Below are 18,159 nucleotides of genomic sequence, written 5' to 3' on the forward strand. Positions count from 1 at the left end.
TAACAGTCCTCATGGGGACAAAGGCGTCCCAGCTAAAGACTAAGGTGGGAGGTACTGGGTTAGGCTCTGGGTTTGAGCCATTCTCTGCTTCCTGGCACAGGTACATCAGTTATTCGTGGGAGGTTTAAGGTGGAAACAGCACACAACCTGTAGGGTTGTATGCGAGCGCAGAGATGGGCACTAGAGCTCAGCGTAGAACCTGGCTCCAAGGATGCTCAGGTTTCCCTCAGCTTAGCTCATTCATTATCTGAGAGAAACAAACATGTGCTGGGTAGCATCCTAGATGAGAGGAGGGTCAGGAGAGGCGAGGCCAGGCCTGAGGTATCAGACAAACACTGAGGCTGTGGCGGCACGATTGGCATCTGAGGTCAGATCAGGGTTTTAGCAGCCATCTTCCCCAAAGCCTCCAAGGACTCCAGCTGGGACCCCACCCCTCCTTCCTGTCTTCTACTCAGCTTTACTGTAGTGAGGCCCATGCTGCTCCCCATCCCAGGAAGGGTGGGAATGAAAATTCCCCCTCCTGGTAGGGGGACCTAACCCTGGGCTTCTCCTCCAGGAGGCTCAGGGTCAGGGTGGGAAAGTAAGGGGCTCAGATGGGGCATTAGGAACTGCAAGGAGGGATTAGATCCCCGTCTTACTGTGAGTGGCCCAGAGGGCTTCATGGAGGAGAAATACTGGAGACACTGGCTGTGAGTGATGGACTGTCTTTAAATCCAGGATGTGGCTCTGAGCACTGCTCACACTCTTTCCTTCTGGGGTTCTTTTGTTTTGGTTTTTGTTTTGTTTTTGAGCTAGGGCCTCATGTAGCCCAGGTCGGCCTCAACCTCTCTGTGTGGCCAAAGATGGATCTGGCTTATCAGGTGCTGGGGATGGGACCAGGATCGCATGCATGCCAGGCAAGCCCCGTACCAAGTGAGCTACGTCCTTGGCCTGCAGTCCTTTATGCCCTTTTCCCACACAGTTGGCCTCGACTCTGATTTGGGGACCCCACACCCCACAACTCTCCCTCTTCCCTGGTTGTAGCCTTCCACATTCACTTTGCGGAAGGACCTTTCTGCCGGGGGACGTCTGCCCGTGGTGGACGATCAATTTGCCATGCGGAAGCATATTTGGGGGCTTTAATCTTCTTAATAAATTGCTCTCAGATTGTGCATGATTAAACCCCCGGAAAATTCATGAGCACGCTGGGGATAGAGACCTCTTCGGGAAGGTTTGACATGAGCGACACAATAAACACAGCTTCTAAATTGGGTCAGGGAAGCCTCTGAGGTCCAGCGCAGGACGTTCCCGTGGCCCTCCCCAGGCCTATAAATTAATCATGCACACAAAGAGGGCCTTGTCCATTCTCCTCAGCGCCAGGGGTTGTATCTCTGCCCACTGACCCCACCCCCACCCCCTTCCTTGCTGTCTGACTGCCCAGTGAGGCATTTCAGCTTCTGGCCTTTGTTATTCCTGTCTCCACAGCAAGGTGGGTGTACATTTCAGCAAGAGAGATGTAGGTTAGATATGGGGAAGAACTTCCTGGCTGACCGCATCGTGGTGTGAAATACGGGAATAGGTTGTACAGGTAATTCAAAGACACTCTTTCCTGTAGGAGTTGAAAACCTGTCAGGCTCTACCCTACGGTGACACTCTTGGGCTACTGTCTGTGGCAGAGGCAGCCTCAGGACCTGGCCTGAAAATGCCTCTTTCTGGAACAGTTAGCACCCCTGTGGTCTAAGTGATCCGATGAATGAGACCGGACTAGCACCCTTAAGCCCAAATCGTCAGTGCGGTCTAGAAGGGGACATTTGCCGGGAGGCTTCTGCAGACCTCAGCTCTGGCTTGGTGAGATGGCTCATCGGATACAGTGCTTGCCAGCACTGCACAACACCAGGCTTAGTGGCATAGACCTATAATCCCAGCATCCAAAGGCTCAAGGTTTTCCTCAGCTACATAATGAATTTAAGGCTAGCTTGGGCTACATAAAAGCCTATTTTAAAAAAAAGAAATCTCAGTATGCTCACCTTATATCCCATGCCAACTGCCTGTCAGAATCCTAGCCAGGTAGCTCACATGCTACCTCCTCTGGGAAGCCTTCCTGGGTTACCACCCCATCCTATCCCACCCCCACGTGAACAGTTGTTAGTTACTTCTTTCTGCTTTTTTTGTCTCCTCAGCCTCTGTCCCTGTCTGCCTACACCTGTGGGAACCCTCATATGCCACTAAAGTGTCAGCTTTCTAGGGACAAGGACTATAGTGGACTCCTCTTGGGGACACATAATCTCCCTTCCCAGACCATATTAGAACTTGCCTGGGCTTTCAAGTACCAGGTCCTGGGGTTGCCCCCCCCCATTTACTTCAGGGTAGGTACTACATCCCAAGGGCAGTTGTGGGAATCCTGGAGCATTGAGATAGGAGAGAGAGAGATAGAGATAGAGAGAGAGAGAGAGAGAAAGAGAGAGAGAGAGAGAGAGAGAGAGATCACACATGAGTACAGAAGTATGGGGCAGAGGCTGTGACTGGCCTGACTAGACCTCATTGGGTTTCATGTTGAGGTTTTTCCCCCTCTCTCTGCTAATGCCTGACAGAGTAGGTCTTTGCGGGTGGGGGGGGAATTCCTTCGGCATAGGAACCCCAAGCTGAGACACTGTGGCCTTGGGTAACCCCTGTGCATTGTCACCAGCCACACCTGTCCTAGCACAAGCCTAGGCAAGTGTGCCATTTGGAAAGAATAATGTGCAGGTCCGGGCTGGCCGTGAAGTTGGGACTCATGGTCAGCCCCACGGGGAAGGAGGGAGGCCTTACATTGGTGGATGTGGGGTGGGGAGACCCAGGAGGAAGGATCCCGGTGCTACAGCTTTCCAGAAGCTTCTGTCAGCATGCTTACCCTATGGTGGGGCTACCCTCTGCTGTTGCTTACGGGAGCCTCAGAGTGTTGTCCCTCCCTAGAGAGCTTCATACTGGGCTCTGGTGAAGCCATGGAGTGTGCCTGTGGATGCACACCCATACATATGCACGTGAGTGTGAATGTTAGGGTGGACGGGTGTGTATCCGTGTATGAACATGTGGGTGTGCCTAAGTGTAGGCACGTGCCTGTGAGTGGGAGGGGGCTTGTGTGCAGAGCCGGAGCTAGGCAGAGCTTTGCTCTGGAACTGGCTGCAGGCTGGCATCGATGCCTCAGGAGATCAGCAGGTGGAGAGAGAGAGCCACTGAGAGCATGTGGGTCAGGGAGGCCTCTGGGCTGTTCACTAGATGGCCCTGACTCAGTGCCTAAAAATAATACCAGATCCCACATGCGCTAGAGAACATGCCAGGCTCCTTCAGCCCCGTGAACTCACTTCAGCCTCCCGTAGCCCATGAGGAAGTGGGTTCCAACTTAGTCTGGATTTATCGCCAGGGATGCTGCGTTCTAGTCGAATGTGGGGAGGCTCAAGGCTGGAGTTGACAGAATGGAGATGGGAATCCTCAGGCTTCTGAGGACCTGCGTACAGTGTGCTGGCTCCTGAAGAGCTCTGGAGATACAGGATGAAGGGAGAAACTGTTAGCCTTGCCTGCTGCAGGGAGGCTGAGAGAGGTCGGATGGTGAGAGGCAGGCACACCAAGGACAGCTGGTGTAATAGTGACTTCTGTGAGTGGGGGCTTTAAAGTCTGGCCTTGGTGAAGGGAAGGTGTCCTGATGTAGAGAGGGCAGGGTGTCTCATGAGTGAAGACACACTAGTGGGAGGCCAGTGGGGATGCCTGCAGGGCCTCAGATACATGGCACAATACAGGCTCCTCTGTGAGTCCTCTCCAGGCTGGTCCTCAGGTCAGAGGTCATCCCCAGCCCCGCATCTTGCTATGTTTTTTCTCTTGTCCAGACCCCCTACCCCTCATTCCTCTTCTCCCTTGAGCCCAAGATGTCAAAGTGTAGGAGGAGAGGAAGACAATAAAAATGAGAGGTGGTTGCCACGGAAACTATAAAGTAGAAGCAGAAACTTTACATACAGAGCAGGAGGGGGAGGGGACCAGACCCAGTGACTGACAGGGGGCGGGGACCTGTGCTGAGCAGGGGGTGAAGGTGGGGAAGGTTGCTTGTGGTCTGAGGAGGGGGCTTTACCTTCTCCCGGGGCCTGAGCGTTTGGGTCCTCTGTCACCTGGAGAGGCCAGGGCTTCCCTGCAGGTTTTTCATAATCCTGTCTGGAGTCTGCCGTCCTGACTCGCAAAAATGACGTTACCTGGGACTGGACAGTTTACAGGCGGCTTCCCACGTGTTGCCTCATCTAGTCACGTGATTGTTAGTCCTGGGAGGAAGCCTGTCTGTGGAGCAGAGTTGGGAGTCCAGCCAGTGAATCAGGGGACTTGCCCCATATAACACAAAAGGTGAGGTTGCAGCCCTCGGTTGCCAGCCCCTAATCCCTTGGGCTCTCTCTGCCTGCACTGCTCAGCTTGGAGCCTATGCTCCCTGCAACTTCTAGATCTCTTCCCTCCAGTGTGCCTCCACCCCCATCCCCAGGAAGCCACCATCTGCTTGCAGTACAGCCTCAGGGAAGCTGTCTGTCTCAGAGGCATTTCCCTACTGTAGAATGGTTGCAATTGGCCCTTTGGCTTCTAAAGGGTTTTGTGAAATTGAAATGAGACCATACATTTAGACACTGGCTCCAATGCCTTATGTCTCTGCCGCATCTGAACCTAGAGCGCAGCCTTGGCCTATGTGGGGCTGGTGCAGGAAGAACTGGAGTCAGACTCCTGCCTCAGAGCAAACCTTGAGAGACCTGTGGGCACCAGGACTTCTCAGCAGATAGGTGAAGGCAAGGGGTCTGCAAGACCAGCAGGGCCCTGCCCAGGGAGCCCAAATGAGGGGCTCAAGGTTCAGGTCTGAAGTCAGCTCCTGAGTGACACATGGCTCCTGGCTTGTGCGGAATGGGAGCCAAGCGTTCGGTTTCTCCTGGGAGAGGAGCAGCGAGCCAAATGCATTATTAAATGGCAGAAAGGCGGCACTCTTGTGAAGATAGTGGGGAGGTGTATTTGATGGGTTATGAATCATGGAAAGAGAGGAGGAAACGGATAATTTCTGAGCTGGGGTGGTGGTGCAGAGCCTCTGGCCTGGCTTTGCTGAGTGCTCAGGGGGTTCACGATGCCCAGGGCTGAGGGGCTCCAAAGTACACAGACATGTGCACACATGTACTGAATAGGCCCACTCACCTCCCAATTGTCATCAGTCACGTGGCTTTCACCACTGGGGCCTGAAGTTGCCAGGTAGTCAGGGACCTGACCCTCAAGGAGAACCACAGATGTGCAGCAGAGACAGATGTAGAGTCTCTCTGTACAGTGCGCTGAGGAAGGGAGTGTGCCTGGGAGAAGAGGCTGGTATGGAGCTGGCAAAGGCAGCAGTGGCTTTTGTGGAAAGGAAGGGTGATTGGGATTAGTCAGGCCACTTGAGAGAGGTATGCCAGAAAAGATGCCCCAGCAGGCCTGGGGTTGGCAAGAGAGTTCGACACACCCGCCCACTCTGCTTGCTGAATACAGAATAGACTCTAGATGGGGGAGGGTGGCTTGTGTGTGGGGAATCACTGAGGGATATGGCAATCTCCAGAGCAAGAAGAGAAAGATGTGGTGCCGCCATGGCCCTGGGTGATTTCTGTGAAAGTGGAGAGGTTCATAGACAGAGCTAGTCAAGATTGCAAGAGTCACATCTAAGGAACCTTGCTTGAGTCACAGGGAGACTGCAGGAGGGACTGACCGATGGGGCTGGGACAGGTGGAAGGACAGAGAGCTGTGGGGAAGCTGGTTGTGGTGATTCCCAATGAGCACTGGCTAGGACCCGACCTGGACACCCTCAGCCTTGTTGCTAAAAAACATGGATTTGCAAGCAGCCACACTCTCATCGCAGCTTAGTAACCTGGAGACAAAAGACAAGAGTTATCGGGCAGCACGGAGCTCTAGCAGGAGACAGGCTGTAGAAACCGAGTTTCTGTTACTCACTAGCCTTCTGCCTATGACTGAGAGAGTCCTGTGTCCACCCCAGAGGGCCTTATAAGGGCTTGCCGAATAAACACTGCCTGGCAGCGAGTGAGTACTGTACTGGACTCGTAAGTGTGGACTGTGGGACCTTGCTCATGGCATCCCCGCTAGTCCTTGGTTTCTCCTGGCAAGGTTGACCTCCCTTGAGCCAACTCTGTTCATCTCGGGAGGAAGGAGCCCAGGGTCCATGGCCTGCTTGGCAGTGCTTGCGTGAGCCTGTGCTTCTCCTAGTTTTGTAAGGGAACACCATGCCCATCGGAGCTGTAAAGGGATATTTTAATCAGCCCAAGACCTGGTCAAGTCAGGGAACACAGAGACCAGGACAATGTGGGCCAGTCAGGGTGCTTCCTGGCCTGAGCTGACCTGCTAGGCCCCTCCCTCCAAACCACTTTTGGGGAGCCTGGGGCATCAGTGGGGAGCCCTGCAAACTGTTGCAAGCTTCACTTGGTCCTTCTACGCTGTGAGGTTTAGAAACCTTATCTGCTTGGCCATACGGGTGCTGAGGTACAGAAAATGCTGTAAATTCATTTCTGCTGAGAGCTCTACACAGAACTTAGACGGCAACAGGTGTGACCTTCAGAAGCTTCCAGCAGCCCATCTCCTCTTGCAGGAGAGTCTAGGACCCCGGGTAGTCCCCAACCCAGCATGGAAGCTTGTGTTTGTACTCTCAGTGCCTGAGCAGTGAGGCAGGGTCTCCAGTAGGGTCAGGAAGTTCTCATTCTGCAGAGGGAGACCTTGTCTAAAAGAGGGGAAAAAAATCAGTCATATTCCTGAACCCTTCCCTAGACTGGCTAAACCAGACTCTGGGGTGGGCCTGGGCATCTGCGTTCTAACACTCTCCCCTAGGCCACCCTCAAGCCCCAGGACTGAGGAACTGGACAAGGACTTCGTCTTAGGGTGACACACCTGGCAAGGGGCGGGACACACTGGCTATGTTCCTGGCTGCTGAGTAGTTGCTGTCCTGGCTGGCCTGTGAAAGAGCTCACAGGTTGCAGAGAAGAGCGGGGACTGTATATGCATAGAGCCAGTGTAAGTGGACTCAGAGAGGAACACTCACAGAGCTTAGGTCAGAGGGAGCAGGTTCAGAGAGCTCTAGCATTACCTTCCAGCTTCCCGGGGAAAAGGAAGGGAGCCAAGGTGTTTAAGGGGCCGTGCTGAGGTGTCTGTAACCCATATGTCCCTGGTGCAAAGGGGCTCAGTGGCACTGAGGCTGCTTCAGGGCTCTTGCCTTTGTCTTCTGGGCTTTTAGAGAAGGCTAGCCAGAGGTCAGCCCCCTGCCTCAGCATTATAGTCAAGAGGGATCTGATGGTGGGTTGGGAGCCCAAACACCTGCCTGTCTCTACCACTGGCTGCCTCCTTGTGGAGCCTGCATCTGTGGCCTGTTGCTGGGAATAGGGAGGACCCTGGAGAGTCCCCAGTCCCGTGCCCTGGCTGGAGGGTGGGATAGCCATCAAGTCCCCCAAGACCCTTTTCAGCCTCTGTGTGTGGAACCTTCCCTGGGAGACGGTGTAGTGAGTCTCTGGGCTCTGAAGGTATGGCAGAAGTGGCTGGGCAAGTTGTACCTTCTCTCGTGCCTTGTGGGTGGTCCTGAACCGTGCTTTCTTTGTATTCATGTGTGTCAAGTGTTAATCACTAGAAGAGATTCATCTGGGGAAATGTACAAGGCTAGCCATGGGCTTGCTGGTTTCCAGGGTGACCTTGAACTTGTTTTCCTTGGCCCCAGACTTTCCGCTTCTTCCTGTTTGAGCAGGCACTGAAACTGTAGGGCCCGCCCTTCCCCTTACCCCTGGTAGAATTTCCAGGCAAAATGCTGTTCCCAGGGTGGGGGCAGGTCTTCATTGTTCTCACTCTCAAGGGGACTTGAGGGGTGAAGGAGGCAAGAAGCTGCATTTAACTCCCTCCTGGTCTTACTGTGCCAGCTGTGAGCTCAGGGGCATCCCCAGGAAACAGTCGTGGTTCCTGTGAAGCTGGCCCCTGCCTCAGCACCTTCAGTGGCTCCTACCTACTTCCCTCAGACTGAACACAGACACTCATTGTTCACAAGCCCTCAAAGTGTAGCCTGACCAACAAGGAAGCAAGAGCTTGACCTGGAGATCTGATCAAAGACAAATGGCAAAGGAAAGGCATTCATTCATTCATTCATTCATTCATCCACTCACTAAATGCTGACTTCCAATCAATCTTACAAAGAGTCAGGAATGTACCCTGGCCTAACCAGCCCCAGGCTACCATGGGAACATAAGCCCTCCAGCGGGACAGCCACATGTCACCTGGAAGAAAGCCTAGGTCCTGAGAAGAGAGGCAAAGTCACTTGCCCCTGGGCCTGCAGCTGCCTTTTGAGAATGCCGGCTTTGAGCCCAGCTTCCTTCTCTTGCCACATTCTTCAGACACTGAGCACTGTCTGCACTGGGAGCTGACTGTGAAGTGGGGCTAATAAGGCCACAGCCCTTATTAAAGTTTGGAGGGAAGCGATTAGGAAATGCCCAAATACACAGATAAGAGGGTTTCAGAAGGCTCGAAAAGTTGAAGAAAATAATCGAGCAGAAGCTCCAGGTGACTGGGGCAATCCGACCTGAGCTAAGGCAGTCAGGGATTATGTGCCGGCCAGCCGGCCGAGGCAGAGCACAGTAGCTAGAGAAGATTCATCCTAGTGGGAATGAGCTGGAGGGACCAGTGTATACCTGGAGCGAACTGAGTTGAGCTGGCCAGTGATAGAAAAAGAGGAATGGCTGGGAGTGCGTGCCTATGAGATCTTAACTGCTCAGGACGCTGAGGCAGGAGGATTGTACGTTTGAGGCCAGCTTGTGCTGCATAGCCAGACAGCCTATAATTTTAGTGGGGAAATAAATAGTGGGCTGGAGTTCTTGCACATTCATAGAGCTCTTAGGCATAGCATGTGCTAGCCCTTCACTTTCCCCCCTCTCACTGCCAAAAAATCCCCTGTGATTCAGTGATGCTGGACGCTGGAATGTATTCCTGAGTGGGCAGCCCCACACCTTCAGGCCTACCTTATGAGAGCCAGCCCTTCCATAGTTGTAGAGGGGGGACCAGAGAGGGCCTGTAATATATCTATGGTAGCCCAGCCATCCAGTGACAGAACTAAGCCTCAAGGGTGGATGTAATACCCGGGCCCCAAGCAGTGCAGCCTGGCCCCACCCTTATTTGCATACTCTCCCTGTCTTCTCTCTTGATCACTCCTTCAGATATTCAGGTCTGCCCCCAGTCCCCACCTCATCCTTTGCTCCAGACTTGGCTCTACACAGGATCCCCATTGGTGTTTCACTGGCTCCTCCTCGGGGCCTGTTCTTCATGCTGTTTCCCCCTCCCAGAATACACCCTGCCTGCCGTCTTCCCTGTCAGCTCCTATATAGCCTTCTAGCTCAGTGCATACAACACCTCCCCACGGCCTTCCAGAGTTTCTCCCCATCTCAGTTCTCTCTGCTCGGACGTTGAGTCTTACTCTTTGCAGGGCTGCCACCATCTCTCCTAACCTTGAGTCTGCTCTGAGGCTGAGATCTGAGCTGGAGGAGCCTACAGATGAATGTGTGGTTCACTGTTCTCTGTGACTCTCCTCGGAAGTCCAGAAAGGTGAAGAACTGCCCTCAGCTCTCCCTCCCAGCAGTGGGTCTCTTACGAGCAGCATGGATGAGCTGACTCCTTATTCTGAAGCCCATGTCCTTGCACCTCCCACTTGGGCTCAGGGTCAACTACAGGGCTGGCTCAGCTGTCCCTTTCCTCAGGGTTTGCAGGGATGCAGTGAGGTCTCTCCCTTGGGAACCCAGCCCTGGTGCCAGTCCTACCAGAGTTCACAGATGATCAAGCAGGCATGCCTGAGGAAGGTGGAGTGCTCTGACCTCACAGAGACCATATGGCGCCTCCTCTGGTGGCCTGGTGGTCTACACCCATCCCTGGACAGGACCAGGAGGAAGAAGCTGGAGCCCCGGAATCTGGGTCCTTGGTGGGGCTGAGAGGAGAGAGCATGTGGGCTGAATTGGGGCCTACTTGGAGCTTGGCAGGTTTGTTTTTTCTTTTGGGTCAAGGCAAGGCAGAGAAGGAGGTAGCTTCAGGCTTGGCCATCTGGGCTGACAGGAAACACAGACTTCAAGGGTTAGGGAGCAGTGAGGGCCAGGGCTTTTGGTGGAGAGTGACTCTCAGCCTCTCTTGGGCCATAGGACTGAAGCCTGAGCTTTGGGGGTGCTTCTGAAGTGGGAGCCTGGCATCACTTGCTAGCATTCTGGTTCTGCCAGAGAATGAAGAGCAACTTGGGTAGCTGAGGGGGGTCCTCTGGGAAAGCTCCAGCCCAATGTGGGCAGGTCATTTACTCCACTGAGACTGAAGCCTGCTGCTGTATGGGTGAACTGAGGGTAGATATCCCTAAGTGACTGGGGATTGGGTGTTGGATTTGGTGCCTGTAGATTAAACGGAGCCTTCCTTTGGGAGCTTCAGCTTCCAGGTCCAATCACCGTGCAGTTACCTTCTGCACCTTAGGATAGGCATACAGTGGGCTGCTGACAGGGATAGGCAGGGATGGAGAGCAGGAGTTTAGGAAGTGGTTTAGAGCCAGGGGAATGTTTTTAGATACCCATAAAGCCTTGGGAGTGTGGGTTCACCCTAGCTATGGTCGTTTCCATGAGGCTCAGGGATAATGACAGAGGCCACACACCCTGTCAGTTTGCTCTGGTTAGACCTAGGGCCTCTTCTAGAACCCCACCCTGGTCAGTGTTGGGCAACTTGTTTGAAAGGCCCTCATATTCCTGAGGCAACCTGTCTGTGTGAGTTCCAAAGTCCAGGCCTAGCTGGTCCCTAGTTCTTCCTGTATGGAGAGGGGGAGGGTTGTTCCATCCTGGGACCTTACCTGCTCTGTATCAGCCATTTCCTAGAAAGGAGGCCATTAAGTCTGTGGGTGGCTCTTTGGGAGAGAAGTTGGGGGACATAGTGGGTGCTTAGGGTGCTGAAGCAGAGCCTCCTTCGGTGCATAGCCTGTGCCTTCCTGTGTGCGGATGGAACCAGGCTCTGCTTCTCCGTCATGTCTCCAGCAGAGTTCTTGTTCCTGGTCCAGCCTCATTCCTGAGTAAACAGTGGATGCAGGAAACCGTCATTGCCTGTTAGATAGACAGCATCCTGAAGGGGAGGTTGTGACCTTAACTGTGAGCACTCGGGCACCTCCTCCAGACCCTGCCTAGGCTCTGAAGAGTTAGAGGTAGACCCTGGCCTAGGAGACTGATGTATGCAGGGCTGCCTGCCTAGGGACTTCCCCTGGTCAGTGCTGCCTACCCTGGTGTAGACAGGAAACCTGACAGGTCTGAGCTCTCCAGACACCATTGTGTGGGGCCTGGAGTGGGCGCTGTGAGAAACTCGCTTCCTCTGTGCCCAGGTCTGTCCTGGAAAATGCTAGCTCTGAAGGGAAGACCTGGGCTGTTGCGTGCCCTCATGCACATACGTCTTATTCGACTGGGTCTTATTCCACTGGGTTCAGGTCCTGCTGCAAGCCCTGTGACCTCAAGGACCTTTCTCTTGTCTCCAACATTGTTTTAGAGAACCAGCCTGCTAGGGTCACTGGGAAACCAAATGATTGAATGTGTGAGGGATGCTGAGTGCAGGATCTGCTGTGGATGCTAAGGTTGGGTCAGCTACCACAGTTAGCATAAATCCAGACTCCATCTTCCAACAGACCCTGAGCAACAGACCCTGCAGTTTCTGGTCTCCCCTCCATGTATGGTGGAGTGCCTGCATGACTGTGTACCACATGCATGACTGGTGTCTGAGGGAACTAGGGTTATAGATGGTTGTGTGGGCTCTCTGGATCAGCGGACACTCTTGATGGCTGGGCAGAGCTCTCCAGCCCCCGAACCTCCTCTTGGTGGCAGGGTTTCCCTCTTTGCAAAATGATCCCCTGTGAAAGCCAGGTCCCTCTGCTGCACGTTCTGATATACCCAGTGATTTGTCCTAGCATTCCATTGTCCTAGTATTGGCATTATTAAGCTTTTGTTTTGGTTTGTTTTTTGTTTGTTTGTTTTTTGTTTTGTTTTTCAAGACAGAGTTTCTCTGTGCAGCCCTGGCTGTCCTGGAACTCACTCTGTAGACCAGGCTGGCCTCAAACCCAGAAATCTGCCTGCCTCTGCGTCCCAAGTGCTGGGATTAAAGGCATGTGCCACTACTACCCAGCTCATTATTAAGCTTTTTGATGGTAGTTTTGGTCACATGTTCCCCTGCTGTCTCTAGCCTTCAATCTTAATGTCCTAGTAAGACCCAGGACTGTGAGGGGCTGGCTCCTCTTCAGAGCTGGCCCTGACCTGCCGCTCAGTGTGCTCCGCCTTTTAGCTCAGTTCTAAAGCCATCGTCCTTTCTTCTTTGCGGGTGGGGTGCAATTTGCTGTCGGGTTTTCTGTCCAGAAAGGAATAGATTCTTTCTGTCCATTCCTTTTAGGGCTTCCCCCAAGAGCCTGGTGGCAGTCATTCTATCAGTGGGGGCAAGTGGCAAAGAGCCTTTGGAGGCAGGTGGGAAGAGGGATGGCTGTTTTGTGATGATGAACTTGGTATTCTAGGAGTGCCTCGGGGTCTCTTCTCTCCTTCTTCTTCCTTTTACGTGTATTCATGGTGTGCATAAGTGTGTGTGTGTGTGTGTGTGTGTGTGTGTGTGTGTGTGTGTATGGACCCATGCATGCCACTGCAGGTGTGGAAGTCAGAGAATTTGCAGGAGTTGGTTCTATTGCGGGGGTGAGGGTGGGGGTGTTTCAGAGATCTAGTTTAGGTCTCTAAGCTTGGCAGCAATGGCCTTTACTCTGCGCCATCTGGTGGGTCTCTTGAGGGAGGGTGAAAAGGGTGGTGCGGCTGTGTGAGATCTGAATTGGGTGTCCTGTTTCCAGCCTGGCACTCACTGAGAGGGCTCATTTCTAGGCTCCATCCATATCTACTCCACGGAGCACCTTATGGGAGGCCTGCATTATCGGCTGGGGGAGTTGGAGACTACAGTCTTGCACTAGCACCCAGTCGATGGAGAGATGTGTGTCATCTCCTCACCCAGGAGTCCCTCTGGAAGCGGGCTAGGGTGGCAGTACAGGGCCAGAGTTTCTTTAGGTATCCAAGCTTCTGGATTGCGGGTGGGGGGCTGGGAGGCCTATCATCTACCCACCCTAGGCAGTCCCTGAGGACTTCCCTGCTGGGTGGTGGGAGTCCTCTGCCAGTTCAGGAAACAGTCCCACTAAGGAGGTGGGCAGTTTTCAGGTGCCCTTCCTCCAGTCTGGTCTCTGCCTGTGGGGGCTGTTCTCTTTAGAGGGGAGGAGACCACACGGGTCCTGCTCACAGGAGGAGTTTGAAGCTGCAGGCTCTGGAGAAGGATTGGTTCCAGATGCTCTTCTGGGATGCAGGAAGCAGTTTTTGTCTGCCTGGTGGTTCCAGGGTTGAGACCAGGAGGGTTGGCAGGCAGCCAGGTCTTTCCCTAGCCTCTGAGCTCTGGCCTGGCCACCAGTTTTTTCTCAACACCCAGCACAAATGTCCCCAGCACCCACCATGACCTGTAGAGGTGCAGGCATGGTGGCAGTTGGTAATGAGGACTCCTTTCCCAAGGCTAGGAATTTAGCTTGTGGTTCACCGGATGACTCTGAGCCGGTGGGAGATTTGTAGTGTCTCCTTGTAGCGGGGAAACTAAGGCATAGGGGACCTGAGAGACTGAGGGGAGATCAGGCTGAACCTCTAGAATCCTGCTGTGTGCATACTGGGGTTCTAAACTTTAGACCTGCTCCTCCATGGCTACCACACACGTCCTGACAGTCCTGATGGCTGCCTGTTGTGGGCTAGGTCAGAGCCTGATCTCCACAGGTCAGCATTGGTCAGCACTAGTCTGGCAGCCTCTGGACTGTAGCCCCGACCACAGGCTCAGAGGGAAGGTAAGTGGGTCAGGTGCATGGACACCAGAACTTTGCAGGTGGAGACTTCAGCTTCTAAAACTAGCAAAGATGGCAGTGGAGATTGTTCACCACCACCACCACCACCACCCCTGCCCCGCCCCCGAAATGCTAAGGTGTAGCAGGGTGACTCTGCCCACAACTGGGCCTGGAATCTGGTGACTGGGTGCAGATTATTATAGTAGTATCCCAGTAGTCCCCTGGCTGGCAACCCTGTTTCAGCTTCCTGTGGGGCTGGCCTGTGCTATGGGAAGTGGGACCAGAAGACTGAAAGGCAGCGGACCCTTCTGCAGCTAGGTTTGGAGACCTGCCCTCCCCCCTTACCCTCCAAAGTCCCAGGATGGCGCCTGGCCTCCAGCTGTGATCCAGCACCCCCATCCTCTCCACTGACCTGGAGGCCCTCCCTCCTAGACTGAGGAGCCAGGAAGGGGGCTTCCCCTGTGAGGAGAAAAACCTGGCCTGGATTGTTACCTAGGCTACCCTACCCCACTCGAGATTGCCGTAAGTTCCTCCAGTGTCTAGCCTGTCCCATTTCCCATAAGAGTTCATGCAACAACCGTTGGCCAAGACCATATGCCCTTGTACTTTTTGTGTGATCGAGGCAAGTCTCTCTCTCTCTCTCTCTCTCTCTCTCTCTCTCTCTCTCTCACACACACACACACACACACACTTGAGCACACATCTTTTAGGGCCTCAGTTTCCCCATCTGACTTGAACTGGTAGGTGGTGTGGTCTGAATGTTGCTTTGGGGAGAGGGGAGAGAAATGGAGGTTACCTAGGACCAGGAGGGTAGACCTAAGAGGAGGGGAAAAGGAGGCAGGCAGATTGCTGGCCATTTTAAGAGAAGGACAGAGATGAGAGCCAGCAGCAAGTAGGGTTGAGGGGGGGATGGGTGGTTGGCGTGAGGCTGCCAGTGATTTGATTTTTGCAAGATTTCTGTTGCTTCAAATACCAAAGAGAGATGGTTGGGTTTGTAGCTATTATGATCGGGGGAGCCATGGAAGTTTCTGGAACTGCAGAATGACTTGGAGAAAGTCTTTCAGCTTGTGGTAGTAGAGGCAGGTGGTCATTCCTTTCCCAAGCCTCAGTTTCTACTCCCACTGTAGGGTAGAGATCTTACTACCTTCAGAAACTCACTAATGCTACTAAAAATGTCAGAGGGGAGGGAAAATTCAGGCACCTCTGGTGGTTTATGTGGGGGATGGGGCAAAGTGGCTTAGCAAAGCCCTCTGGTTGCACAGGTGTGCCTTGTATTCTATGTGCGCTTGAAATGCACACAATAATTTTAATGGTATGAAAGTCATATTTTTATCAGATGGAGACTGCCTTCTGTAAAGAGTAGCTAAGTATCTTAGGCAACAGAGACAGGCAGAACTCCGACCTGACTGAGGGGTAGGTGCAAAGCTTTGTGGGGCGCTCTGGTCTGGCCATGTTTCAGTCCAGTCACCCCCTTCCTCAGACTCTAATTTCAGGTGCCTAGCCTTGGTGTGTATGCATATATACATGCACCACTGCACCTGTGGCGGGATAGGGTGCTCCAGGCACCCCAAGTTGGATATGGAGTTTAGACATGGCTGTTGGGTATATGCTGTTATTGGGGTTCTTCGGACGGGACAGGGGCACTCTCGGGCCGCGTCGCCCGGACGACTCCAGGCCAGGATTTTGCCCGCACTGACTTTCCGGGCGGGTGCCAGCCCAGCCTCCCGGTCCCGGGCCCCCGCCGAGGGGCCGGCTGCTCAGGGCGGGGCGGGGGAGGCGGCGGAGGAGGAGGAGTTGGAGCTACTTTGTAGGGCAGCCTTGGTCTTGCCTGCTGCTGCACCAGAGCGCGGGAGAGAGTGCGGGGCGCCCGCCGGGCGGTCCGGAGCGGCCGATGGGGCCCGTGTGAGCGCCCAGGCCTGGCCCGGTGCCCGGCGGGCGGCAGCATGTCCGCCGGCGGCAACGCCAGGAAGAGCACCGGGAGGCCATCCTACTACTACCGGCTGCTGCGGCGGCCCCGGCTGCAGCGACAGAGGAGCCGCTCCCGCAGCCGGACCCGGCCAGCCAGGGGTAGGCGCCACCCTGACCCCAGACCCTTAGTCCCTCGCAACCCCGCACCACCAACGGATGCTTTTGAGGCTCCTGTGTCAATGGGTGATGGCTCCTTATCTGGAGCTACCGTGACTGTCCCATCCCCATTGCCCCAGCTTCTGTAGGGTCCTTCCTCTTGGGGGAAAGCGGGGTCCCTAATGTTTCCCATTATATCAGGACCAAAGAGAAAGGGGTCGGTCTGATATGCAGTTCCTCCGTACTTCTGAGTTCCGAATCCCATTCCACTGTGCATCAGTTTACTCAGCGCGCAGGCCGTAGTAAAGTAGTCGAAGTGGATCCTGACTTGCCTCCACTGTCTGCTACTCAAGCTTAGCGTGCTTCCAGTCCTGTCTTGCTTCCTCATCTTTTGGATGGAGAGCTGAGTGGGCTTCCTGTGGGGAGAGCCAGGTTTGTAGGGGCCTGGAGCCACTCTGAGTGGTCCTTGGAAGGGTACTTCTTTCAAAATGGGGAGGGAGAAATGCAAGCCTTTCTTCGAGCCAGTAATAAGATCTTCAGCTAGAGAGGCCCTAACGTTTCATGCTGACTTGTGCTGGGCTGGTAAGTAAGTAGGGTCAGGGGCTCCACACAGAGACTCTGCCAGGCCTGGGTTGTGTAAGGCCATAATGCTTCGGTGGCTTAGGCCCACTGAAGGTGTCTGTGATGCAGAAGCTGCCTTAGTTTACATCCTAAGGTTATCTGGGGCATGGGAAGCCTGGCCCCGGCCCAGCCTCACCACAGGCAGAATGTGCCAAGCCTGCCTGGAGAGGTGTGAGAGTGGCCCCTTGTTTATTTTTTAGGTTTGGGTCAGTGAAGCAGGCAGGCTTTAGTTTACTTCCCCCCAGAATGGAGAAGACGTTCCGGCCCCAGCGGTAGAGCCAAGTAACAATGTACAGGGTTTATTTAGGAAGTACTGAGTTCCCTGTGCACAGAGTTCAAGTTTAAGCTGTCTGACTCTGCCCACAGGTTTGTAAACTTAGTTTGAGGATTCCCCAAAGCATGTGATATCCCGGCCTTTGCTGAAGTGGCCTCTGGCTAGTTCCTGTGCCTAGTCTAGGCAACCAGAGACCCAGGTTCAAGCATGAATCGCCTCATTTCCTGAGCCTTTGTTTTTCTCAGCTGTAAGAATCTGCCATTGTGACAGATTCTTGGTGTGAGGATGGGTTTGGGATGAAGGTTCAGGGGTTTGGCCCCCCAGGGCCTTTCCTGCCCTTCCTGTGCTCTGGTGCCTGGCATGATGGTGCCCTCTTCTGTGCCCACTGTAGAGGCTCCAGAGGAGCAGAGCTCTGCCTCCTTGTCAGCTAATGAATGAGGCCAGCAGCGATCGATGTTCAATGGATCAGACTCGTCTGAGCTTGGCTCCCAGCTGCGTCCAGCTCTGTGCTAGCTTGGAAGGAACTCACGGTTTGCTGAAAGTCAGGGGTTAGACCAGCCCTGATGGGAATTCTAGTTGGGGAAATTAAGGAAGGTTTCAGAGAGGAGCTGACGTTGATTGAGAATGTGTCTGCTAAGCTGCTGGGATTTGCTTTGCTGGGAGTGACCTACTCGGCCCTAGGTCCAAGTCCTACTTCGAGAAAACTGTCTTTCTGCCAGCTGTCTCTCTGAGCTTCAGAAATAGTGGCAGTGGCAACAGGGTCCTGCCTGGGAAGCTAGAAGCCTGTGCCCGCAGCTCAGACAAGTTAGGTGTGAACTGTTGTCCTTTACCCGGCAGGCAGGAAGGGACAGCCTGTACGTATGCCAGAGAAGGAAAAGGAAAAAGCCCTTGGTGTAGTTCATCCTGTATGGGAGCAGAGGACAGCAGTCCTGTAGAGCGAGTTCATCCTGCATGGAGGACAGAGACAGCAGTGTGGACCTGAGAAGGGGCCTTCAGTCGTGACCAGTTGTGGGTGTGGGCAGAGTTGCGGGTCAGCGTGCAGGGGGCCAGGGGCTCCTTGTCCTTCTTCCACTGACCCAGGGGCAGGTTGGATCAGGGTGTGCCTCCTTTTAGGAAGCCACCCTGAAGTATTGAACCATTCCCTTCTGATCTTGGTGTTAGTTTTGGCATGGCTAGGGGTTGGTCCCCTAATGGAAGCCTTACCTACAGGGCTGGTGGCAGCCCCCCAGCTCCATCTGTGCCCCACCTCATTTTTGTCCTCAGCAAGGAGGGGAAAGGAACATAGGCTCTGAGTTCAGAAACAGGAGAGTGCCCGGAGGAGTTGGTAGCTGGTTGT

The 18,159-nt window shown here is 54.1% G+C and overlaps 1 protein-coding gene across 9 annotated transcripts in view; it reads left to right on the forward strand.

Annotated features, from left to right (window-relative positions):
• Positions 1–18,159, forward strand: part of Dab2ip (disabled 2 interacting protein) — a 172,549-nt gene that overhangs the window by 47,907 nt on the left and 106,483 nt on the right. For 3 of the 9 annotated variants that reach the window (NM_001290641.1, NM_001114124.2, XM_011239172.2), the window contains exon 1: positions 15,629–15,931. The exons of 5 other annotated variants lie outside the window; for them this stretch is intronic. Coding sequence is in view for 3 of the 4 variants with exons in the window: in NM_001114124.2 (NP_001107596.1) it covers positions 15,808–15,931 (124 nt within the window). In the remaining variant the exon portion in view is untranslated. Of the gene's footprint in view, positions 1–15,628; positions 15,932–18,159 lie in introns of those variants that run through there. One more of the 9 variants, XM_017319251.2, reaches the window with a different exon arrangement.

This window comes from Mus musculus, chromosome 2 (assembly GCF_000001635.26).
Source record: "Mus musculus strain C57BL/6J chromosome 2, GRCm38.p6 C57BL/6J".
Lineage (NCBI taxonomy): Eukaryota > Metazoa > Chordata > Mammalia > Rodentia > Muridae > Mus > Mus musculus.